General features: G+C 40.7%; 1 protein-coding gene across 1 annotated transcript in view; it reads right to left on the bottom strand.

Moving 5' to 3' along the window:
• The window catches only part of DIAPH3 (diaphanous related formin 3), a 107,913-nt gene that overhangs the window by 65,721 nt on the left and 16,250 nt on the right, over positions 1-25,942 (bottom strand). Inside the window, exons 8-20 of the mRNA XM_087967442.1 lie at positions 25,434-25,570; positions 24,505-24,610; positions 23,000-23,110; positions 22,623-22,741; positions 21,678-21,794; positions 16,492-16,610; positions 15,376-15,440; positions 14,192-14,296; positions 11,837-12,097; positions 8,461-8,575; positions 3,788-3,880; positions 2,180-2,274; positions 1,528-1,629 (exon numbers count right to left, since the gene is read on the bottom strand). Of these exons, the coding sequence (XP_087823568.1) occupies positions 1,528-1,629; positions 2,180-2,274; positions 3,788-3,880; positions 8,461-8,575; positions 11,837-12,097; positions 14,192-14,296; positions 15,376-15,440; positions 16,492-16,610; positions 21,678-21,794; positions 22,623-22,741; positions 23,000-23,110; positions 24,505-24,610; positions 25,434-25,570 (1,545 nt within the window). The remainder of the gene's footprint in view (positions 1-1,527; positions 1,630-2,179; positions 2,275-3,787; positions 3,881-8,460; positions 8,576-11,836; positions 12,098-14,191; positions 14,297-15,375; positions 15,441-16,491; positions 16,611-21,677; positions 21,795-22,622; positions 22,742-22,999; positions 23,111-24,504; positions 24,611-25,433; positions 25,571-25,942) is intronic.

Below are 25,942 nucleotides of genomic sequence, written 5' to 3'. Positions count from 1 at the left end.
AGATTAACTTTTATTGGACTACACTTTATGTTGGATAAAGGGAGCAAAATAAAATGAAGTGATTGATATATCACCCTAACAGATGCTTGTTTACTTAATGTTTATCAGGACATCCTAGTTGCTATAGCACTGGTACTTTGCAAGCATCAAGAAGAATATCTAAGAGGTTGTTGTGCAGAATTGTTTCAATTTCAATTTCTGTTCATTTGCACCAACTTTGCAAAAGACAGACCTGGTCAGTTATTCAGAAACAGGTGTTGTCATGCCCCAGCATGTAACTTTTATATACTGTTGTTCTCTAGCCCCACTTAGTGGCTGGAGGAACAAATATGCCCCAACACATAGGAACTTTATAGACTATTGTTGCTCTCTAGCTCCATCTAGTTGCCAGAGAGACAAATACCAGTATATTGTTTGAAACTGACGTCACCCCTTACCCATCAGCCCGCACTCTCAAAACAAGTGCATGCTGGGAAGCCAGGCTCCATTTCCTTTAACATTTGGAAAAGGCAAAAGCATAAAGAAGAATCCATCTTCATCTGTGGCACATGGTCATCCAAGGACGAATTCACATCCCACACACATAGCATTGCTGGTGAGATTTAAATTGCTTGTATTTAATTGTTATGTTCAGCAGTAACTCAATACTGCTTACCTTGTGTCTGGTTCTCATTGTATGTATTCCTATTTTCCCCAGTTTCACCACATCCTGTACTTTCAATAAAACATCCAGACCTATGCCCATGGTCTGTTTTATTGGAGGATAGGTGAGTCGAGCTGCATGTCGAGCTGCACACAGACTAACGTGTAGTGAGGACAGGACAGAACAGGTGTCTTCTTCAATGTTATGAAGCCTCTTAGGAACATAGTGGCTCAAGTGGTTGGAACGTTGGCCGAAAGATTAGCAAGCCCACGTTCGAGTTGAGTTCCCGTCCTTCACTCCAGCTCCTGCCAGGGACATGAAAGGACCTTCCAACTGGGCATCCCCGGGGCAACGGTATTGCCACCGGCTAATCCTTTCAAACGGAAGCGAGAAGCCCTTTTTTTCCAGTGCTTTGGACAGCACAAAGGTTTAATATATAATTATTAGGCATTTACTGTCACACAAGTCTTAGTGTGTTATGGAAGATTCATTCTCTTGTAAATTATTTTAAAAACAAGGTGAGGTTGCCTCATACTTTTTGCCTCACACTTATAATTAGAAATTGAAAGGCAAGCAGAACTCGTTAGCATAGCAGTAGAAAGAACAGAGGCAGAAATTCAAAAATGTCAGAACACCCTCACTCATTGTCTGGGTGACAAGAGCAAAGCCTTAAAATTCCTCCTGTCAGGAAAATTACTTTTTAAAGTTAGTTAAAAGTCATATCAGAAAGTTAGTACAACAGAACATTAACTCATTCCTGACTACCAGCTATCCAAAAGAAGCAAATAGAATACGATACAAAATTCACCGAAAAGGGCTAATATTTTTTTTTAAGAATATAGGATCATAAAAACCATTATTTTGAAATGAATCCATCTATTTACCACAATGGCAAACTGCTCCGGTTCAGACAAATCCTTATATTCATTCTTCAACTTGGATAATTCGTTGAGTTGTTTTTGGTCAGGAAGATGCTTTATTAAATTCTACATTTCATGGAAAGATATAAAATTTAAAAGTTCCTTTTTTATTTTCACTTAGAACTGGTTTGCAAGTCTTTATATTGCAAAATTACTTGCACAAAAAAGAAGGGAGATAACCTTCTCTTCAATCTCATAAGGCAGCAATGCCAAAAATAGACAGTTAAGGAAAAAGTATTTATTATTAAAAAAAACCAAGGACCCCATTAAAAATCCTAACAAATAAATGTCAAACTAAGTAGGCTATTTTTAAACTGTCCAACTGCCCTATCTTAGAGAAAACTACTCATACACAGCCTAAAGGAAACAGTTATCAAACATTAAAAGGTCCATTATCTTAATTAAAATGGCAAGTATAACAAATACAGAAGGTATAATCTGCCATCTTTGGTGATCAAACCAAACTGTATTGATGTACAAACACAAAATTATGGCTTGGCTGTGCATGTAACTTGTCTGTGACTTTCGTATAACTTACTACAAGTGTGGTAGATTTTATGAAGAGCTAATTATTAGGAATACTTGTTTATAAAACTGTTAAATCAAATTACTGCACCTGGATCATGGATTCTGACAGCTGGGTTTCATCTATTTCCAGAATCATTATTTTTATTTCTTCATAAGGTACTCGAAAAGACCCTAGGAAAATAGCTAGGAAAAACACATAAAGGCATTTTGGTATGTTTTTTTTTTATTTGAGAAGGGCAAATTAAGCACTTGGAAACACTTCAAGCATTAAGGTGTTTTCAGAGAAAACGTTTTTGGAGGTGGGGCCTGATTAGAGTGTTTTTTCTGTGTGAGAACCAAGTCTCACACCTGCCTTGGGGGATAAGAAAGGCCTGAAAAACAGGATGGATGGATGGATGAATATGCAGGTGAGTTAAGAAGAAAGTGTGGCTTCCAAACAGGAAGGGAGAGAGGGAGGGCGGCAGGGAGGGATGAGAGAAGGAAGATAATAAAAGGAAGGGAAGGAGGAAGGAAGAGAAATGGGAGGAAGATGATAAAAGGGAGGGAGGGGATGGAAGTAAGGAAGGGATGAGAAAAGACAGGGAGGGAGAGTTGAGAGAAGGAAAGAAGGAAGATGATAAAAAGAATGGAAGGAAGAAGATAAAAGGGAGGGATGGAAGGAAGGGATGAGAAAAGGGAGGGAGGAGGGAGGGAGGGAGGAAGGAAGGAAGGAAGGAATAGGACTTCAACTGTTATAATAGTAGGAGTGACAGAATACTGATAGCAACTAACTAACTAACTAACTAACTAACTATGAGGAGAAGTCATACTTAGATTGATGGCATTGGGAATTTTGAACTCCTCCCAGTGCTATCAGAATGAACCTCATTAAGATAACATGGGAAGGAAACTAAAAGCTGTTATCCAGGTCAACATGTAATGTAATGTAAATGTAATGAAATGTAACAAAATCGGCCCTTAGCAGGCTTGGACATGATCCTTACTTGGGATGGGGTAGGAGAGAGGCCTGCTCATTTTTTAACAGCTTTACAATCATCTTTACTAATCTCTTTTACTATGGATATTTTTTTTTTTTGCACCCACCTTCAGAGGGGAGTCTCTGATCGCAAATAAATAAAATTATGTAATGGGAGTAATAAATTTATCATCTGACACCGCATCAAAACCAAACTGAAATATAAGGAGGAGGGGAAGAAAAGAAGAATAAAAGGACACAAGATGAAAACAGGTGCAATGAGGAAAGAAAAAAAAACAAAGAATATTCACTGAATAAAAGTGGGAGTAACGAAAGATACAGACCAAAAAAAAAAAAAAAAGAATATTAACAGAAAAACAGAGTGGGAAGGGACCTTGTAGGTCATCTAGTCCAACCCCCCGCCCAAGCAGGAAACCCTACACCATTCTGGACAAATGGCTGTCCAGTCTCTTCTTGAAAACCTCCAGTGATGGACCACCCACAACCAAAAGCGAAATCAGCTTTTATTTAAAAGTGAACGCTAAATGTACAGGAGATATTTCCCAACTTCTTCTGCACCTTCCTTTTCAATGCTCACAATGATACATCCCTTCCCCATTCACCCATTGCTTGGAATTGTTTCTGTCAAAGCCGCATTACAAAGTAGAATTATATGTAATTCCGAAAGTAGTATTAATGCTCAATTATTATTCTTTTTCCAAACAACAGCTATTTACTTACAAAGATTTTGTGCGATCTTTGGATCCAGGATTTTCAGTTCCTTGATTCGTTTTTTAACAGGTTTCCTCTCTTCAAAGCCGTCATCTCTTTTCACTGTCAAGAAAAATGGTGGGCCAACATAAAGAAATATTTATATCTAGCTCTATACCCGTGCTTTGCTATGAAACTATGTGTTTGGGCTTAGTTTTGGGGGAAGAATGTAACTGAAACTCCTCTCCTTTGCTTGTGTTTTGCATTTGGAACAGATTTCTTTTCGGGTGGAGAGGGGGAGTAGAACTCCTTAGCATCAGAGCGTGTTAATAATAATAATATAGGAAATACTAATCCTCTGATGGTCATTTTGAAAAATCCTTAGCGTGCACCTAGACCCCAAGAGGAACATACGTGCCAAATGTCAAGTTTGTAGGCTTTACAGTTCTGGAGATTTTGTGATGCGTGAGTGGTATTTCACTTTTATATAGAGAGAAATATTGCACTTGCGTAGTATTTCAGCTTCGGTGTGGTTTCAATGTAAGTACTGAAATTGTAAGTGCTAGGGTACAATTCATTCCATTCAGGTTTTACCAATTGCTGATGAGGCATCTATAGAGCAAAGGTCCCCAACTTTTGCGGCCCAGTTTGGGGGGCGGCGGGAGGGACACTGAAACGGGGCCATGCGAATGGTGGGCTGGTGCACAACATGTGCATGAACGGACAGCTCCACTCAAGCAAGAGGGAAGCTCCTTCAGGCTTCTTCTGTTGTGGTTCGCCGGCAGCCGGTGCAGACAGCAGCAGCGGAATCGGACAGTGAGGAAGAAAGTCAGAGTCTGGAGAGGACTTGGATGAGGATCAATGCAGAAAGAGTTGCATTGGGTGTAATCCTGTTTTTATTGATGTCCATTTCTATAATCCTTTTACACGGGCATAAGGGAAACTAGCATTTCCCTGCTGTCTCTTACTGAATGGTGTGTTGATTCCATGTTAGATTTTTGTAGACACTTCATCAAGAGATAGTGTTGTGGTTTGCCGGCATCCGGTGCATCCGGCTGTGGAATCGGACAGTGGGGAAGAACAGGGACCAGTCAGGGAGTCTGGAGAGAACTCGGACGAAGGTCCTGCCTCCGATGCAGAGATGGAACCAGGACCATCTGGGAGTGGGGTGCTGCCTTCGCAGCCTTCGGAGTCTGGCAGCAGCAAGGCAGAGGAACCAGGGGAGCCTGTTCCCAGTGCGCGTGTGCACAGGGCTGCTAGAAGGCGAGAGCAGCTGAAACAGAAGGGGCAACTAGGGATAAGGCTGGGAGGTGATTGCCCTTCCCATAAGGTATAAAGGTCAGGCCAAGATGATGAAACCTTTGCAGGAAGCAAAGTAGTTTGATCGGTTCCGAGTCCTCCTTGAAGCACTGTGTATTTTGGTTGTTTTTTTCTTGTACTTCGGTTGGTTTCTTTTTTAGCTAATTTGATACTTCTGTTTTCGGCAGCACTTCACAGAACTCCAAGGTGTGTGCTTATCTTGGGGGACTGTTTGGAATTAATTCCGGCTGGGAATGGAAACAATTCCCTTTGGGCGCGCGGTCTCGTGCTCCTTCAGACTCAAAGAGGTGTCCAAAAATGGATCAGATGTCCTGCGCAAGCAGACTTGGTGAGTCAGCCAAGCTGAGCAGGATGCCCTCATCCCACTCAGCCTCTGCATTCACTGCTTCACTTTTGGAACATCAGGAGCAGGCGGTTTGGTGTACCGGCTGTGTGTGTGTGTGGGGAGATGGGAACTTGGCCATACGAATGGCGGGCCGGCACGCACATCCGCAGCTCCACTCACACAAGAGAGAAGCTTTTGGGATGCCACTGGTGTGCATCTGTTGTGTCCCGCCAGCCGCCAGCAGAGCTGGTGGCAGACTCGGGGGATGAGGAGGTTGGGGAAGAACCTGGACCAGTTCTGGAGTCTGGGGAAGGTTCTGATGGATGTTCAACATTGGACAAAGAGATAGAGCCAGGGCCGTCTGACATTTCCCAGCCACGGGAGAGGCAGCTGCCTTTGAAGACTGAGATAAGTGAGGAGGAGGAAGAGCTGGGGCCTGTTCCAAGATGCGTGTATGCGCAGAGCTGTTAGGAGAGGGGAACAACGGAGGACAAGGAGTCGACTCGAGAAGCAAAGCACACGTGGATGCTGAATGGCCCCTCCTTGGCTGGGGGAATAAATAGAAGGAAAGGGGGGTGGTTATCGTAGGAGACAAACTTTATCTTTCTGGAGATTTTGCTCATTGTGTTTCATGCCACAAAACTGCTTGCCAAAACCTAATTAGCAGCCTTTTGGCTGGGAGCTTCAAATTATTACCTCTACCCCGAAAATAAGCTCAGGGTGTGGCCAGCAAGAGTGGCGGTGTTGGGGAGGCAACTCTCCAGCTGCAGCCCGCTGACCTCTTGGGATAGCGCAAATACTGCTTTTGCCCTTCTCTTTCTGGGCGCAGCGCTTCTGCTTGTTGGGCTGCTTCCCCAAAGCCGGCAGCTCCGCTGCCAACTGCTTTGCTTTTTCCCTCTTTTGGGGAGGCTTGTAGGCAGCTTTTTTGCTCGTGGGAAGAAAATGGGGAGGGGGATTTTGCTGTATGTCATCCATTCCTCAAGCTCAGCACAGACTGAGGGAAGGATGCCAGGCAGGAAAATTCCCCCTCCTGATCACACCTCCCGTTCACCAAAAAGCCTCAGTTCCAAACGCAGAAGGTTCGGAATGGAGGCGACAGTGCGTTCACGGCGTGTCCAGCTCACCAAGTCTGGCTTGCTGCACCTCAGAAAAAGTAAGACTGCCTCGAAAATAAGCCCAAGTGCTTATTTTCAAGTCTAAAAGAAAATAAGACTCAATCTTATTTTCTGAGAAACAAGGTAGTTGCTGAGTGACCATTCAAAATTCTGATGGGGCCCACAAAAGCTAATTTCAAATCCAAAGTTTTGATGTCTACTCCCTGCGTAATCTGACTGCATTCGAGCCTACATGCAGTGCCTCGTGGTTATGTGACCACAACTTGCACAATTTTAGCTTATTTCTGATTTCCGGCAAAAACTACCTCCTGGAAACAATGGGTTTACTTAACCACTGCACTCCTTACTCAACATCTGCTGCGCCTGTTTAACGACCGCCACAAAACAAAGGACATCCAATCAAGTTTGCTCACATGGTGGATTACTTTATAATCATATGAACATAGGACTATAATTGTGGGTTCAGGTGCAGTTATAACTTGAGGTCTACTTTTATATCGCGGGCATTATCTGGTTTCACAGAATAAACTATTCCTGTGATGGCGAACCTATGGCACGCGTGCTACAGGTGGCACGCAGAGCCATTTGTGCTGGCACGCAAGCCACAGGCAAACTTACCTCATTGCGCATGTGCGTGCCTCACAGCTTATTTTTTTCGGTTGATTTGAGGCCTTTTTCGTCTTCCCGGAGGCTTGGAAAAAGCATCTGCAAGGCTTTTCAGGACGAATTATAGGCCCATTTTGTCACCTTCTGTAATACCGGAAGTGACGAAACGGTAGGCTTGGAAAAAGGCTTGGAAAAAGCATCTGCAAGGCTTTTCAGGCCGAATTATAGGCCCATTTTGTCACCTTCTGTAATACCGGAAGTGACGAAACGGTAGGCTTGGAAAAAGAGGCTTGGAAAAAGCATCTGCAAGGCTTTTCAGGACGAATTATTGGCCCATTTTGTCACCTTCTGTAATACCGGAAGTGACGAAACGGTAGGCTTGGAAAAAGAGGCTTGGAAAAAGCATCTGCAAGGCTTTTCAGGCCGAATTATAGGCCCATTCTGTCACCTTCTGTAATACCGGAAGTGACGAAACGGGCCTATAATTCGTCCTAAAACGCCTTGCAGATGCTTTTTCCAAGCCTCCGGGAGGTTGAAAAAGGCCTCAAATCAGCCGAAAAATCAGCTGTGAGGCACAGTGCAGGTAAGGGGGTGGGGTGATTGCACACAGGGGTGTAGGGAGCGGGGGGGCGCGTTGCATTCTGGGTGCTGGCACACAAGTGCGTGCGTGCTGGCGCACACGCAATTTTTGGCACAGGAGCCCAAAAAGGTTAGCCACCATTGGACTATTCCATCGAATAGTCTTGACCACTGAATTACATTTTTGAAGATGAAGTAGGGATAGCATTCTTTTTTTTCTTTTTCTTTTGCATTTTCCACACTGCTGTTTCTTCTTAGAATATTTTCAGTTTGAGTGTAACTTAAAATAACTTCCTTTGGTGATTACTCCTCCTTCTGGGTATATTACATATTTCCAAAGGGCTTAGCACACTTTAAAAAGAACTAGGAGCCAAAATAATCGGCCTCCCGCCAAATTACTGCTCAGAACTAAAATACATGGTATATTTTCCCCAGCTTTTAGTCACACTCTCCATAGTCTATAATAAACAGTCATTTTAACAGCTCGGTGGAGATATTTCAGCAGTAAGTGCATGCTTTTCTTAATTGCATTATACGAGGAAAGCTTAAATGGAAAAGTGAAAATAATACTATTGGCTAAGTTCTATCTTGCATGTGCCGCAGTTATAAATGATGGCAACCTCAGTTATTAATGCAACAATTTTATATGACACACATAAATATTCATCAGCTGTAGGGGCAAGGACTGCAGGTGTTTATTGAAAATAAAATAGGCACGTTTTCTAAAAGGCTCTAAAACAGAAAAATAATTAACTTACCATTTTTCTGACAACAAAAGGTAAGTTCTAGCTTGCATAGCAAATCGGTACTTTCATACTTTCCATCGTTGGCCATTACCCAGAAACAGTTTTCAGTCATTTCCTGGGGTCTAATCTGCAGAGGGAATATATACCTCTTAATTTCCTGTTATCGTTAATACCATACTTCGTAAGGGGGAAAAAACATGTGGCTCTTAGGGCAATCTAAAAGGCCACCCACCATCTACAGCCTGAAGATTCTTGAGTGGGAAAAAAACAACAACCCTGGTCTCTTTTGGAGAATGTGGGTAGATTTATGGGATAAAAATCTGTGTTTTTTAACTCCTTCAGACGCTTTAAAATAGCAGAGTCTGGACAAACAAACAAAAAACAAAAATCAAGTTTACTTTTGGTGCTAACGCCATTGCCTTTTGAAGTGAGGGTTTCAATTCAGAGGTGGTATTCAGCCGGTTCTGACTAGTTCTGGAGAACTGGTAGCGGAAATTTTTGAGTAGTTCGGAGAACCGGCAAATACCACCTGACTGGCCCTGCCCCCATCTGTTCTCTGCCTCCCGAGTCCCAGCTGATTGGCTGGGTCTTCTTTGGTTGCCCTGCACAGGAGAATGGAGCTGGAAAGCAGGTTAGTGGGGTGGGGAGGGAATGGGGATTTTGCAGTAACCTTCCCCCAGGAGTGGGGAAGGAATGGAGATTTTATAGTATCCTTCCCATGCCACACCCACCAAGCCACGTCCACAGAACCGCTAGTAAAAAAAATTGAATCCCACCACTGTTTCAATTGACTGTGGTTCAGAAGAAATCAGAAGTATATTTGTTTCTATACTTACCACCCCGACTCCAAACAATTCTGGGCACTTTACAAATTGTTTTTTTTTTAAAAAAGCATTAAAACAAGTTCTGTACTTCTGACCTAATTCCAAACGATCAGTTACAGAAATAGGATATTCTTCAACTAATGAATGTTGTTGATTAGAATACAGTACTGGGGCAGAATAAAACATGCTAGAGATGTTAAGAATATTGGGGAGATGTAGACCGCAGTGGCATGGGCGTAAGTAGATCCTTAAATAGATCTTTTGTAGGATCTATTTAAATTAGATCCTTTTAATAGATCCTTTTAAGAAGAGGATGGACAACTATGTGTCAGAAATAGTATAGGGTTTCCTGCTTCAGCAGGTGATTAAACTAGAGGTTAATTTTCAAACCAGTGGGCCTCTGTCCAAAACGCACAACAGAGAACAAATCCATCAGGACTAGAATCAACAGTCCATCTGCATTTAAAAGACAAAAGGCTACTCTTTGGAAGACAACAAGGTCCATGTTTTGGACAGAGAGGACCGCTGGTTTGAAAGAGGGATCCAAGAGGCCATCTATGTCAAAATTCAACAGCCCTCTCTCAACACAGGGGTTGGGATATGACATCATCTATCTCCAATCTACAACACAGTCCTTTCAATAGTTTCAAGAATGCTCCAAGCCCATTTTTGCTAGTCAGGTGATCCTGAGGACATGGATAAACCTCCAGGTGGTCTCAATGGCTCTCTTAAAGAATGCAAATGACCAGCTGTCTGCAAGAAACATAAATCCTTCTATTCCCCATCATCCAGTCAGAGCTGAAGAAGCTTCTTGAATGAGAAGCAAAACATCTTCAAAGAAAAAAAACAGAAAGTCCAGTTGACTCTTGAAAAAGCACCAGGGGTGGGATTCAAAATTTTTAGCAACCAGTTCTGTGGGCGTGGCTTAGTTGGTGGGCATGGCTTGGTGGTCATGTGACTGGGTGGACATAGCTTGGTAGTCATGTTATTGGCTGGGTGTGGCCAACTAAATATCACTCACATCGAGGCACGCATCTCCTCACCGGGCCTCTCATGACTGTGGGGATGCTGCAACAGTCGTAAGTGTGAAAAATGGTCATAAGTCACTCTTTTCAGTGCCATTGTAACTTTGAATGGTCACTCCACACAAGCAAAGTACCAGCAAAGGAGGGGAAAAAAACTCCAGAGAGGTTCCAGAGAGAGGAAGTCTAGTCCTACCAAGAATGTAATAAGGGTTAACGGAGAGGCAGTTTCTGTAAGCAACACCAGAATGTTTCCTTCCTGCCTTCCTTACAGGATTAGGCCAGTAATTTCTTCTAACAACCGGTTCTCCGAACTGCTTAGAATGTTTACAACCGGTTCTATCGAATAGGTGCGAACTGGTAGAATCCCACCCCTGAAAAGCACCCTTGGGACAACCATGTCCTGGATGACTGAGAATCTCCATAGGCATTTTAGATTTGCGAAGGTTTCATGAAGTTCAAAACACCCACATCAACTGCTTTCAAAGACGTCACGAAGTGCGAATTATTTACAATAGCAGTTAAAAGACCACACATTGAAAATTAAGAAATGGAGGACCAACCAAGAAGGAAGGAAAACAGATGATCAACATCTGCATGATAACAATGCAACACCCATGAAAGAAGAATGATGCTGGCAGGCTAAAGCAATTTCCTCCCTTCCATTGAACATCTCCACTGTCACTGCTTGATACGTCTTTGATTGAAAACTACAATTCAGTCACTGAGTATTCTTGGAATGTATCCCCACCCTGCAGTGTATGAGATACTTTGCTTCCTTGGAATACAGAACAACAGAGTTGGAAGGAACCTTGGAGGTCTTCTAGTCCAACCCCTTGCTCAGGCAGGAAGACCTGTACCATTTCAGACAAATGGTTGTCCAAATTCTTCTTAAAAACCTCCAGTGCTAGAGCAACCACAACTTCTGGGGGCAAGTTGTTCCACTGATTCATTGTCCTCACTGTCAGGAAATTTCTCCTTAGTTCCAGGTTGCTTCTCTCCTTGATTAGTTTCCACCTATTGCTTCTGGTCCTGCCCTCAGGTGCTTTGGAGAATAGCTTGACTCCCTCTTCTTTGTGGCAGCCCCTCAGATATTGGAAGACTGCTATCATGTCACCCTTAGTTCTTCATTAAACTAGACCAGGGGTGTCAAACTCAACGCCCATGGGCCGGATTTGGCCCACAATGTGATTGGATCCGGCCCTTGGGGCCGTCCTAGTCTTCCCAATGCAAATTGGAAAGATCGGTCCAGCCTGGCTTCGGCCCAGGTTACCCAATGCAAAGAGGAAACATGCCAGCAGTTTGGGGAGTGGCATCAAACTGGCCACGCCCACAGTTGGCCATACCCACCCACCCAGTCAGCCATGCCCTCTCCGAGGTCAACCATAACCCTGATGTTGCCCTCAATGAAATTGAGTTTGACACCCGTGAACTAGACTTACCCCAATTCCAGCAGCTGTTCTTAATATGTTTTAGCCTCCATTCCCCTAATCCTCTTGGTTGCCCTTCTCTGCACTCTTTCTAGAGTCTTCCATGCCTTACCTTGGACCAGTTGACTCTTTTCATGGTCACCTCAGGCTTAAATTCTTTTTTAGGTTTCAATCCGAATGGCAGCAACTGAGGAGCAGGGGAGCGTTGAGACCCTGGTAATCCATGTAGTGGAGGTGGGGGTGGGGGTGGCAGCGGGGGTGGAGGAGGTGGAGGAGGTGGAGGTGGAACCATTCCTGTGGAAGCTCCAGGTGATAGGACCCCATCTGTGGGTCCTTCAAGAGATGCCAGAGGGGAAGGATTGGTCGAGCCATTCTGAAAAGAAGATGTTGGCATTTGGAATTTAAACAGTTTGCGTAGTGTTATCTGGAATGTAAACACTCCCCCCCCCCCCCAAAAAAAAACATAACAGTAAATTCAAGTAGGAATGGGTCCCTTATAAAAAATAAATTACCCTACAAGGCAAACTTTTCTGTTTAGAACACAATTTCTGAGGGGAAAGTAAAATTGAAGTAGGTGAAAGGAGTCAAAGCAAAAACCTTTCCCAAAATATTGGTTTCAATCAACTGCCAGGGTATATCATGGGATGGAAGGACATGAATTGTAAGCGAGTAGTATTTTAATGCTGTAATGTTGTAATGATTCTTCCCCTTTTTACATTTTAATATTTTGTTCCGTTTTTGGATATTATACATTATACAGTATAACATTTTTCTTAAAAAATAATTCATCACCATTTATGATTTCACAATTTTTATTCTGTGATCTGTATACTGTATTATTTGTTACCCTGATGTTTGTATTGTCTATAAAATTTAATAGTTGAGTTTTACAATCAAAACGTATTTGGGTATCTTTAATCACTTATGAATATGATAAAACCGTGAACTTCAGCACATTTGTAAATTCCTTATTTACTTTATTCTATTGCTAGGTTTTTTTTTTAAATTTCCCCCCCTTATTTTCTTATTATTTTTTCTAAATGGCAATGTGAAATATATATATTTAAGATATGATATCTATCTATCTATCATCTATCTATCTATCTATCTATCTATCTATCTATCTATCTATCTATCTATCTATCTATCTATCATCTATCTATCTATCTATCTATCTATCTATCTATCTATCTATCATCTATCTATCTATCTCTTAAATAAATTGTACCACAGGAATAGTCAAGAACTATTTTGCCTCCCGGTTAGGAGGTCTGTCTATTTCATCTTTTTTCCTTTGCTTCTGTTGTTTTTTTAAAAGAAACTGATGATTATTTTAAGTTTTATGGCTAATCCATTTAGTCTGGTTCACTGAAAAGCAACAGAAAAGCATATTTATTTTATAACTTTTCATATATATAAACTAAGTTTAAGTTTTATTACTTCCAAGAATAGACTAGAACCAAAAGGTAGGTAGGTAGGTCTAGGTGTGTTAGGGTCTTTTCCCGTGTAAGATTAAGAGTATCTTGGTGACGTTTCGTTGAGGTCCCACTCGCCATCCTCAGGCTGGTGCTTTCGGCTTCGTGCCAGTGCAAGCAGTGTGTGATCGGAGCTGCCGTCTCTCTATAAATACTGGTGGTGGGGGCTGGTGTGCTGGGCTGGTTGGCTGCGCTGCTGCCTCTTGATTGGTTGATGGAGTTGATGTTTGCAGATTGGCTGGGTTTTTCATAAGAACCTGTGTGGCTGAGGTATTGGCTGTGTGTCTATCAGCCTCCTGTGTTGTAACGACCTGAGTAATGGGCTGTGTGATGACCTTCTGAGTTCTATTATTTTGACATCCTGGGTCTTGTGCTGTAATCTCCTGGGTCGTTGGCTGTGTTGTGACATCCTGAGGTTTTGTGGTGTAACCTCCTGAGTTCCGTGATGTGATATCGTGAGCAGGTGGCTGTGATGTGACGTTCCGGGTTTTGGTTTGGCTCCGAGTTTGAGGCCTGGCTATGTGTTCATGGCGTGTGTCAGTTTGCTTGGTTTTACTAGCTGGTATTTAAAATGTGCCCTCCATGATGATAGGCCACTAAATTCTAATAGTCCCCTTTAAAGACTGAGTAAGTTTGTAGCCATTGCTATATTTGAACTACCATGTGCCATTATCTACTTACCTATAAAACTTTGTGTACCAAACAATACTTGTTACCTTTCCTCCTATTTCTACTATTCTACAATTGTATTTCAAGTGTTATTGCCCTCATCACATCATTCTCAAAAGAACAACCACTTCCAAGACAAGTTTCTCCCACCAAGGTAGAGGCCAAAAGAACAGAAAAATAGTACCAGGTATTCCTTATTCAGAAATGACAAAGCACAGAGTCGAAGTCTTTTATTGGCTTTTATATTAATGGGGCAGCATACGCTTGTTGCTAATTATTTTAACTGCACAGTCTCTTATAAATGCAAATTATTACTGTTTTACCTCATTTTTACCAGGTTTTCTTGCGCCTTCAAGGAGACAGATCTTTTCTTCCGTCTTCTGAAGCTGTGCCTTTGTCTCTTGATGAGCTACAAACTCTTTTTCAAACTGCAACAGAAATGAGCAGGCACTGAGCATCATTAAATTTACAGGTTTAATTGTTCATTGCCCTGAGTATTTTTATGCTATGTTACCCAGATTTGCATATTATGCAATCTTAAGTGGCTCCGGGAAGGTATGAAATATCTAACTGACTTTTATACTTCAAAACCAGGGAGTGAGATGGATTAGTCTCTGCTTTGCTCTTGACAAGTACATTGATTTTCATATCTTTTTCTTAAAATTCCATTACTGATGTCTGCACAGGATAAACTGCTACATCAGTTCCAGGCTCCTGTAAAGATAGACGCTTGATCCTGGGATATTTTTCAACAAATCAATCCATGGCTTCAAGACTACCTTCATCTTATTGTTGATATTTTAAATGCTGTCCACCACTTCTTTAAACGACACCAGTTTATTAGTCTTGGAAAGGATGGGATGGGGTGGGATGGAATAGAATAGTATATGAATTAGAATAGAGTAGAGTAGAACAGAACAGAACACAATGGAACAGAAGAGAAAATGAATTAGAGTAGAACAGAACACAACAGACAGAATATGAATTGGAGTGGAGTAGAGCAGAGCAGAGCAGAGCAGAACAGAACAGAATTCTTTATTAGCCAAGTGTGATTGGACAGACAAGGAATTTGTCTCAGTTGGTTTTGCATCCAAGAAAATGGAAGATGAATGATAAAGAAGAGGACGTACAAACACTGTAACTGATAAATGAGAAGTAAAACAATTAAGGGCTAGGAAAGTACACTAAAACAGTTTGATCAATCTCTTGATCCTTTAACTGAAAAGCAACTATGGTCTCCAGCTGTGGATCAGAGCAGAAATAACATTTCACTACCAAATTTCTTTCCAGCTGTTATGTTTTAGTAAAGGGAGGGGTGGGGGGGAAGTGGCCAACATTTTGGATCACAAAGCTAGGTTTTAAATTAAAGCTAAAAGCCCAATCTCCATTTTTGTTATTTTCTCTCTTGTAAAATTGGTTTTATTTTAAGAATAACAATTACAAGAGATTACAAGACATTTGGGCATTAACATTGGGAGGTGTGTGAAGAAAATTTATCTCAAGTTACCTTTTTCAAGAATTCAGAAGCTTTTCCTTCAAGTTCTTCCATTTTCTTCTGTTCAATACAGATATCTAGCAGAAAACAGCCTATATAAATCTTCTGGATAGCTTTTACTGACTGACCAATCTCAGGGAACAGTCAATAGCAAGAGTAAAATTTATGTCAGTTCGTAACCCAACTTTAAGAACAAGCAAAATTGTACAATAGTGTATCAAGAAACATGCATATATACCTCATAATTGTTTAAGTAGAAACAAATTGTTAAAAAAAATGCTTCCATTAATGACTGACAGCTATGCTGCTAGCTTCAAACTGCAATGACTGATGTTTTCATAAAACAGATTAAAAAGCATTGGGATCACTTTAACTGACTATAAGTCTGTACAGATTCTCAGTCCTCCAGGTCCCAAAGGTGCTTTTTTAAAGAAAGCAACTGGACTTTATTTTTTTTCCTTTTTGAAGACATTTCACTTCTCATCCAAGAAGCTTCTTCAGTTCTGACAGGATCCTTCCATTCCCCACTGTCCTGTCAGAGCTGAAGAAGCTTCTTGGATGAGAAGCAAAATGTCTTCAAAGAAAAACAAGAAAGCCCAGTTGCCTCCTGAAAAAAAGCACTTTTGGGTTTAACTGACTATAAACATATAAGCAAACTATTGGCACCAAGAATTTGGGGATAAGAGTTCAGGAAGAGAAGATGCAAGCCAGAAATAACAATTTGGAAGCATTTTCTTCATAGGTATCAGAGATATTTAGCAATTACATTATTGATTTTGACAGATACTCAAGGAAATGCTATTTGTAAGTGTGTCAAGATCACGAAAACATATATTGCAAGTGTGCAACTAAACCAGAAAAAGAAAAAAAGATTTATTGTGGCTTATTACCACGGATATATACACACGCACACATACAGACACAACTGGCAAAAACAAATTTACATCATTATAGAACACTTCCCGAATTTAATTTCGGGAACTATTCATTCATTTATCACATTTATATGGCTTACCATCTCACATGTGTCATATGATAATAACGGTCCCTATGAAATCTGGGCAACAATTCACTTGTTTTAATTGTGATCTTTCATATGAGCATAAATAGGGAACATGGAATACCTACCCAGTATGTGACTGAAATTTACATCCAGTCTTTTTCGATAACTAAAATCTGGGTCCAGACCACTTCGATGTAAGACTACCTGTGAAACGCACTCTTCAATTAACTTGAAATACAAAGGTCTAAAAAAATGACAAGAAATGTATGTATTTTAATTTTACGCTTCTGAGGTGATATTGCTTTTAATGCGTCGTTCTCATTGAGACTGAACTCTGGCTAATGTTAGCTGGAGAACTGATACAATAGCTAAATACGTCTTGGAAAGCGGGACTCATTCTTAAGCAGGATGGAAGTTTGCAAACTTGTGATCCATCCTATCTGTTCTGACCCAGGCTTCCTAAACTGCAATCATGCACAAACTTATTTTTTTAAAAAGACTTAATTTATGGCAACACTGGGAATTATTTTCATTCTCAGCCAGAATTAATCTCAAACAGTCCCCCAAGATAAGCACACACCTTTCAGTTCTGTGAAGTGCTGCCAATAACAGAAGTATCAAATGAACTAGAAAAAAACCAACCGAAGTACGAAGAGCTTCAAGAAGGACTCTGAACCGATCGAACTACTTTGCTTCCTGCAAAGGTTTCATCATCTTGGCCTGACCTTTATACCTTATGGGAAGGGCAGTCACCTCCAAGCCTTACTCCCGAATCGCCCCTTTTGTTTCAGCTGCTCTCGCCTTCTAGCAGCCCTGTGCACACGCGCACTGGGAACAGGCTCCCCTGTATCCTCTGCCTCGCTGCTGCCAGCCTCTGAAGGCTGCGAAGGCAGCCCCCCACTCCCAGATGGTCCTGGCTCCATCTCTGCATCGGAGGCAGGACCCTCGTCTGAGTTCTCTCCAGACTTCCTGACTGGTCCCTGTTCTTCCCCACTGTCCAATTCCACAGCCGGATGCACCGGCTGCCGGCAAACCACAACACTATCTCTTGATGAAGTGTCTACAAAAATCTAACAAATGGAATCAACACACCATTCAGTAGGAGACAGCAGGGAAATACTAGTTTCCCTTATGCCCGTGTAAAAGGATTATAGAAATGGACATCAATAGAAACAGGATTACACCCAATGCAACTCTTTCTATTGACATTTGCCTTGGATGTCCTTAGGCATCCAAGTTGGCCACTGTTCAAAACAGGATGCTGCATTAGAAAGATTTCCCCCAGAACCCAAAAAAACCTGGCTATTTAAATAGCCTGTGTAGGAAGCCCCCCTCGCTCCTCAGAATAAAATACTTTTTATTGTTAATATTAAAAAGAGGCAGGATAGAATACTTTCCCTGAAGAACAGAAGAGACAACTTCTGAAAAGCAGAAAGCAGCCTGACCTTGGACAGGGTAGTCTTTAGGAATGGATATTTTGCATCCATTCAGAAAGCTGGGCCACCACTATTCATAAACAAAGAACAGCCAGAAACCCTAAATAAGCAACACAATAGGCAAGGAGATGAAGCTGACAAGATTAGTTCAGACAAACAAAACACCTGGGATTTGCATATCCCTTCTTGCCTGTAGAGCCAACCATGACCCTTAGAGGATCCTCTAGCTGTGATGGCGAACCTATGGCAGGTATGCCAGAGGTGGCACGCAGAGCCTTCTCTGTGGGCACACAAGCCGGGGCCCCAGCTCAGGTCTGCCATGCATGTGAGTGCACCCCACCGCCAGCCAGATGGACTTTGGGTCTCTGCTGCGCATGCACGGGGGCAGGGTGCATGAGGGAGTGGGGCACATGTGGGGGGATGTCCGTGCATGTGCAGGAGGCCGGACACATGCACGGGGGGCTGCATGCGTGGGGGACCCTGCGCACGAGCTTTGGGCCCTCGGAGCCAAAAAGGTTAGCCATCACTGTCCTATAGGAATCTGTCCATATTTAATATATTTAATATAAAATATTAAAAGCCATATTCTTATACAGGAACAGGTATCTCAATAACAAAGCCCCAAAGACTGTATAAAAACCCACCTCCTCTCAACCCCATTCAGCCACCTCAGAAACATGCTGCTGTCATCAGTTTCTGGGTACCAAATAAACAGAGACTTCCTTTCCTGTGCCCTGCCTCCATTTTATTTCCAGCGTCCTTCTCCCTGCTTGGAACCAGACCTGATTTTATTTCCAACACCTGCCTTTTCTCTGTGAACAAAAGGTGGCCTAGGCAGGGAGGCTTCCGGTTTGAGTTCCTTCGGCGACAGACAGAAATCCGCAATCATGCGCGGTTTCGGTCCGGGCTCGCCGCTGGAGTGCCCCGAGCCAGCTGGTTTCGTGGCTAAGCCACCCCGTAGAGGTGGTGAAGAGGGAAGAGACTGCCAGCAGGGTTGAGGAGAGCCACATCTCTCCTCCTCAGCTGGCCATTACTCCCTTTCCCGAAGGCGGTTGCAGCGGTGGTCAGAAATGGCCACCTCAAAGAAGAACTCGACCGGAAAAGAATGTGCAGGAGGAAGATAAGAAGTGAAAGTTTTGGCTGACCGGGTTAAATTGCAAAAGCAACAACTAAGGTACCCTGGAATTTAAATTTACAAAAAAATAACATCGCTCCCAAAGAAGAGTCGGAAGCAGCGAAGGAAAGTGAAAAGGGAAAGGTTTGGTGTTTTTTTTCTTCTCTCCCTTTCCCTATACTGACAACTAAGAGACTTAAATAAGAAATCGGAAAAATCCGCTTTGACATCAACAGTCAATTAAGCTGAAAATAAAACAAAATGTCAAAGAGATAATAAAGATTTCTGGACACTAAAAATTTTTTTCTAAGCAGGAAGGGAGAGAAAAAGAATGAAAGGGCAGGATCTGGAAAGAGGGAGGAGACTGCCTGGAATTAAAAAGAATCTACAGTAAAACTTCAACAAGACTTCTAAAAGATACATTTTAACTGAAACTTTGCAACTAAATAGTAACCCCAGGAAGAGAAAGTGAAAAAAAGAGCAAAAAGATACAGCTTGCGTGTATTTGGATTACTTGGTGATCTTTGGATTCTTGGTTATTGCATTTGAATGACTAAAATTAATCGGGTGGTTGTTTAAAAATTTATACAATGGCACCACTTCTGGATGAATTGAAAATGGAACTTAAAAAGTACAAAGAAGATGCACAAGAAGGGAGGGGTTCTTTTGGCTTCGTTTTCAATTCTTAGAAATGGAGATTTGGAACTATGAGAAACAACAAGAAACGTCTGCAAAACAAGAAGACTGGGACAAAGAAGAAGCCATCTTTAATGAACAAGTAATTCTATGTGGGGAAGAAAAAGGAAAGGGGGGAAAGAGAATGGAGAATTTAAGATTTAAAAAAACAACCAAAGAAAAGAAAAATAATTCAAAAAATAAGTATAATACTGGAAAGCAACAGAAGAGGGGAATACAGAAGAGAGAAATAGAGGTAGAGAGACAAGGGGGTAAAAAGAGGAGAGAGAAGAGAGGGAAGAAGGAAAGGAAAAGAACTTACAAAGGACCGGAACAAGATATAGAGAAACAGGACCTATTTAGATATAATGGGTGAAAATTTAACTGAAAAGGGATTCTGTAAAGGTACATAAGATTGTAATGTTATATTAGTAATAGAAATAACTTTAGAAAATTGGAAACAATGTATGATTAAAATGAGGGATAAAATAGTGTAATTTAGAGAAATGTTTGTTAATAAAATAAGTGAAATAAAATAAATGAGAAAATTGAATTAGGAAGGGATGGGAACATTTTAATTAGTTAATGTTTTATAAAATATAAGTGAAGGGGGGGAATTAATTATGGAAAGCTTATAATTGTTCTCATAGAAGCATGATATTTAATTGAAAAGTAATGTTAAAGAAGTTAAGATTTTAATGAATATTAATATTAATGATAGAATTGCATTGGAATGGAATGTGTTGTTTTAATTACATATATTTATTGTTTTTCTTTTTTTTTAAGAATATAGTGTGTATTTTAAGAATGTACCAAGCAGAATCCGAATGGAAGTTATGTATTATATTGAATGTTATAACTTTAGGGTATATATTGAAGCCTAAATAAGAGTTAAATGGATAAACTTAAAAGATATAAAGGCCTCATACTCCAATCAGTAACTACAGGAGAAACTTTGTTTAATGAGAAAAGATAATAGATAATTGAAACAGGACAGACAAAAAATATAAATATAATGATTTGAATTGAGACAAGATAATTAAAATAAAATTGAGAAAATTAAGAGAGGGGAGAAGCTATGCAGAAAATGTAAAACAGTAATAAGATATGGAATAGAACATAAAAATGAGCATGAAATTGAATTTGTGTCTACGAAGAAATGTAACCCGGGATTATGCTACTTTCAAAAAAGATGTTTTATTTGTATTTTTTTTTTGTGAAAACTCAAATAAAATTTACCAAAAAAAAAAAAAAAGGTGGCCTAGGCAGGATTCTCTTACAATGTTACTCCATAATAATGATCTTGCAAGGTAAATTGAGAGAATAACTGGCCCAAAGACACACACACCCCTCTCATTTTTCAAGATTTTTATTCAAGGTAGAGTAAAGTTAGATGTCACTAATCAAACTGCAGCACTTTACAGTACTCGCCTATTATAACACCTACTCAAAAAAAAAGTCACTTTTTTAATTCAAAGTACCCACCCGTGTAATTTGCATAACAGAAAAGGCTATTTTCAGAAAATCAGCTTGATTCCACCACAAAAAATCTCTTCCTCAAAACCATAGCTAAGATCGTATTACCCATTAAGCAAATTAATCATAACCATTTATTTATACCAAACCCAAATTATGGAAACTCAGCTCATTATCATGCATTATCAAGGCAGCTTTTATCTGGCATGTTTTTCCACTATCGTGATTTCATTTTTGAGGCCAAGAAGACCAAAGTTAAATCCAGAGGTCACATACATAGGCCACCCACATCTTTCTTGCAACTCCGCTGAACTCGGGTAACAACTGAAGATCTATTTGTATACTTTGAGGAACTGCAAGGTTTTTTAAGAACATGTCAAACTCTTAAAGAATCAGAAATTTTCTCTTAAATTAGGCTGGCCTTCTTGGCCTGCCACATCTGACTTGATAGGTGTTGCATACTTCTAAGTTCAGATTTATTTGAAGGTCTTCTATGAAACTAAGACACCTTAATAAAATCTGCAACAAGTTGCATAACATTTGATCCTTCATAACAGATATCCAGATAGGAGCTTCAGCAAATTTTTGTACCGTACGATTGTTTCCTTACCGTATAAAATTATCATTTCGTATTAGCAAGAGGTGTTGTAATATAGAAAGGAAATAGTTTTCAGCACTCGTATCCTTAACAATATTCCACACCATATTAAAAACATCATTGGCATCAGTGATCAAATTAAGGACAAACTATTTCAAATGGTTTGTAAATTTATAGATTTGTTCTTCTTTTCAAGGCGTATTTAGATTTTTGCTGAAATTATGTAAATGTCAACTCATAAAATATTTCTATGGTCTTTTTAGAGTTGGCAACAGAAAGGGAGGGGGGGGAAGGGGATTTGAAAGAGCAGTGTGGCAGCTTGGAAATCAAAAGTGCATTCCATAAATAGTTTTTCAAAGATAGTAACTAGGTGACTGAAGTTTCTGCCATGCAAATATCTAACTGGAGGACATGATTGATGACTCTTGGCAATGGATGAGTCCCACTGGAGAATATGATACATTGGAGAATATGATACACCCAGTGGGTGGGGGAAAACCAGGGTCAAGGGTGACAATGAATGATGTGTCTCAAGAGTCGGGTGCACCCAGGCAGTGCCGGACATTTTAACTTCCAATAAATCCTTTTGAAGTTTTGGAAGTTTGGCTCGAGACTCATGATTTAATTGGGGTAACTGCCGGAATCCTGACAGCAATTTTTTTTAAAAAAATTCAACCGGTGAGAAAAACTGATTTCTGTTTCTGGCAACAAAATGAGTCATCTGCCACTAAATGATTTTGCTCCAGAACTTCTCGGAACAACATAGCAAATCTTACAGTATATCCACGATCCTAACTTTTAACTATCACCAGACGAGAATTGCCAAAGTTTAGTCTGACTGTATAAATTGAGTCAACTAAGAATCAAAAAAACAGCATTACTGTTTGGACGCTGGCTACAAAGTCTGGTTTAATGGATTGCAAATTTCCATATATATATATATATTTTAAAGGATATTCAAATTCTGTTCTGATATTATCGAAACGGTGATAAAATTCAATCATATCTTCTTCTTTGTGTTCACTGAACACCTTCAGCTGGATATCCAAAGCTTCATTCCTTATGCATCTTAGCAGCTGCAGTGGGAAAGCATCAACAGTATTGTAATTAATAACTGCGTCTGGAAATAAATTATTTTGAACAAAACGCATGTATCCAAAGCTAATAATTTAGGGGATTTATGCTATTCAAATATGTATTTTGCAAAACAATTTTTACAGGAGGCAGTTTGCTCTCTCTTAATAATGATAATGAAAAAGTCTACAAGGCATTTCACACTTCTTCTCATTGCAATTTTCTAATTTAAATATTAATTCACATGTAAACATACTTACCGGCAATCGCTCTTTTAATCCACAACGCATAAATTCATTCCGAATGTGGAGTCTGAAGTCCAAATCATCAGGAGTTGTAACCAGAGCATTGATGAACTGCATACAAGCTGTCTACAAAATGCAAAAACTTTAATCTTCAGGACTTAGCTGGCCTTCAATGATTTGCAGCACAAGCACTTAGACTTATATACCGCTTCACAGCCCTCTCTAAGCCGTTTACAGAGTCAGCCTATTGCCCCAACAATCCGAGTTCTCATTTTACTGACTTCAGAAGTATGGAAGGCTGAGTCAACCATGAGCCAGTCAGGATTGAACTGCTGGCAGTCGGCAGAATTAGCCTCAAACGTTGCATTCTAACCAATGGGCTTTTATGGTTTTGTCTTTGTAATACGTCCTCAGTATGAAACATCCAGAGAAATCAGACACCTCAGGCATAGCCAACAGTAACTTATTATTTTATTGCTATGAACATTATGAAATTGTTATTACGTCATGAACAAACGTCTATGTGTAGTTGGGGAAGTGTTACACATAAAATAATGTTATTCAAAAGAGAATAGCTGTATAATTTCAGGGGATTATTAAAAGTTTCCATTTTGCTTTGTGCAACACATCTAGACGTGGACAAACTTTAGAAGTGACAATGAACATATTCAAATTTTTATCTTACGGATTTAAGGAAGTTTTACAGATACTGGATAACCATGATTTCCATGCATTATTCTTTCTTTAAAACAAAATGTGATGTTTAAAACAACAGAAGAGGTCTCTGGCATTACAATTAAAAGAACCGTATGGGTTAAAATTGAAGTGTGGGGCTATTATATTTCTTTTAGGTTAATCAGGAGGAATTAAGTCTTTCGAAGTCAGTGGTCCCCCAACATTTTAGGCACCAGAGATTGGTTCTGTGGAAAACAATTTTTTCAGGATGGTTGGTGTGTGTGTGTGTTTGTGTGTGTGTTCGCGTGCGAAGAGTGGTTTGGTGCACTACCTAGATCCTGCGCATGTACAAATGAAATTTTGCTCGTTCATGGCCCAGGGATTGGGGTTCCCTATTCTAGATGGCATAGAAAGCCAGTACGTTTAGGAAAGGTATGTCTAAAAAGTGATTGAATATATCTCCTCTGCTGAAAAAGCAAAAGCAATTCACGACACCTTTCATTTAAAACAGAATAGAACGGATATTCCCAAATCATGATAGAGTAATTGCTTAAATCTCAATTCGTTGGTCCATGTTGGCCAGTTGGTTGATCACTGACATTATGAAACTGAAACTACCTCTGCAATTGTTGTAGGTTTTTTTTTCTAACCTGGCAAATGTATAAATGACAGAGGTGACACAGGACAAACCATTTCCAAATTGTTCGAGCAAGTCAGTTTAAGCATATCTAGCTGCATCCAAGGTTGAACAATTGTCCTGGAATTTTCTTTTACTTCAAGGACACGCACTGCATTAGTTACATTTATTGGTTTTAAAACACCACCAAAAAAACAGCAGGACTTACTTGCAGGTGGACTGAACTCTCCTCGAGGCCCTTCAGAATGGGGCCAAATCGGTGAGTACCTCGCTCTTCTGCTTCTGTAGTCAGGGCTTTCAAAATTTTCTCCAGGCTGTGGGAGGGAGGGAGGGAGGGAGGGAGGGGAGGAGAAAGGAAGGAAGGAAGACGGAAGAAGGATGGGTGGAAGGAAGGAGATAGGAGGGAGGGAGGGAGGGAAGGATGGAAGGAGGGAGGGAGGAGATGGATGGAAGGGAGGGAGGGAAGGAGATGGATAGAAGGAAGGGAGGAAGGAAGGAAATGGATGGAAGGGAGGGAGGGAGGGAGGGCGAAAGGAGATGGAGGAAAGGAAAGGAGGAAAGGAGGAAGAAAGGGAGGGAGGGAAGAAGGGAAGGTTATTATTAAACTAAACAGACATGCATACTTCATCATCACGTCTTAAATCCACCTATTTCAAGGGGCTTGCAATAAATCATCAAGCAATATTTCCCAGAAACCTCCAATCACCAGGCATTCCCAATGGAGTTCACATTCTACATAGGCTATATAAATGCTGCAAGGAAATTCCCATCCTGGAACAGTAGTCCTGGGAAATCCTCACAAAGCAACAAATAAATAAATCATCTCTACTTTGACATCGACCCTTTAAAGCCTGGACAACCCAAAACTAAAAGCAGGCAGAGGTATTTCTGTGCCCTTAGAATCCTTCACAAAACCCTATCAGAAGTGGAGAATCTTTACAAAGCCTCTTCTGAAGGTTACACAGATAATCAGAATATAATTCCTCATACTGCTATGTTTATTGTTACTTTCAGAACTGCCAGTGCTTTCAATAAATTGCAGGCTTTTCTGTTTAACGTAATTTGTTTCCAATTAAAAGCATGATTCAATTCCTTCAATTCCTTCTACATTCATTGGCCACACAATGTTACACTCACATATTTTCCTCCCCAATAATGCATATCGCAGAGAGCAGTTTCACTGCATCAGTCATCATGTTGATATGTTTGGGATCAATCGTTTTGGCCAATAACGAAAAACTTCTCTCTTCGCTCATTATTCTCTCCAAACCGTACTAAAGGGTCAAGAAATAAAAAAAAATTCTTTAGAACGTGATTGTTAACAAGATGCATATATGCAGACAGTTAGTGGCCATGTTTTCACCTATATACTGTATGAAGAAAATACGTGAAATAGCAATAGCAATAGCACTTGGACATATACTGCTTCCTAGTGCTTTGCAGCCCTCTCTAAGTAGTTTACAGAGTCACCCACTTGCCCTCAATAATCTGGGTCATTTTATTGACCTCGGAAGGATGGAAGACTGAGTCAACCTTGAGCCTGGTGAGATTTGAACTACCAAATTGCAGGCAACCGATAGTCAGCAGAAGTGGCCTGCAGTACTGCACTCTAACCACTGCACCACCGTGGCTCTACCTAATTGTAA

The sequence above is a fragment of the Notechis scutatus genome, chromosome 5 (genome assembly GCF_049901735.1).
Source record: "Notechis scutatus isolate UNSWTSFEM ecotype Mainland chromosome 5, rNotScu1.2, whole genome shotgun sequence".
Lineage (NCBI taxonomy): Eukaryota > Metazoa > Chordata > Lepidosauria > Squamata > Elapidae > Notechis > Notechis scutatus.
The sequence above is the reverse complement of the archived record's forward strand: the minus strand, read 5'-3'. Positions and strand labels throughout refer to the sequence as shown.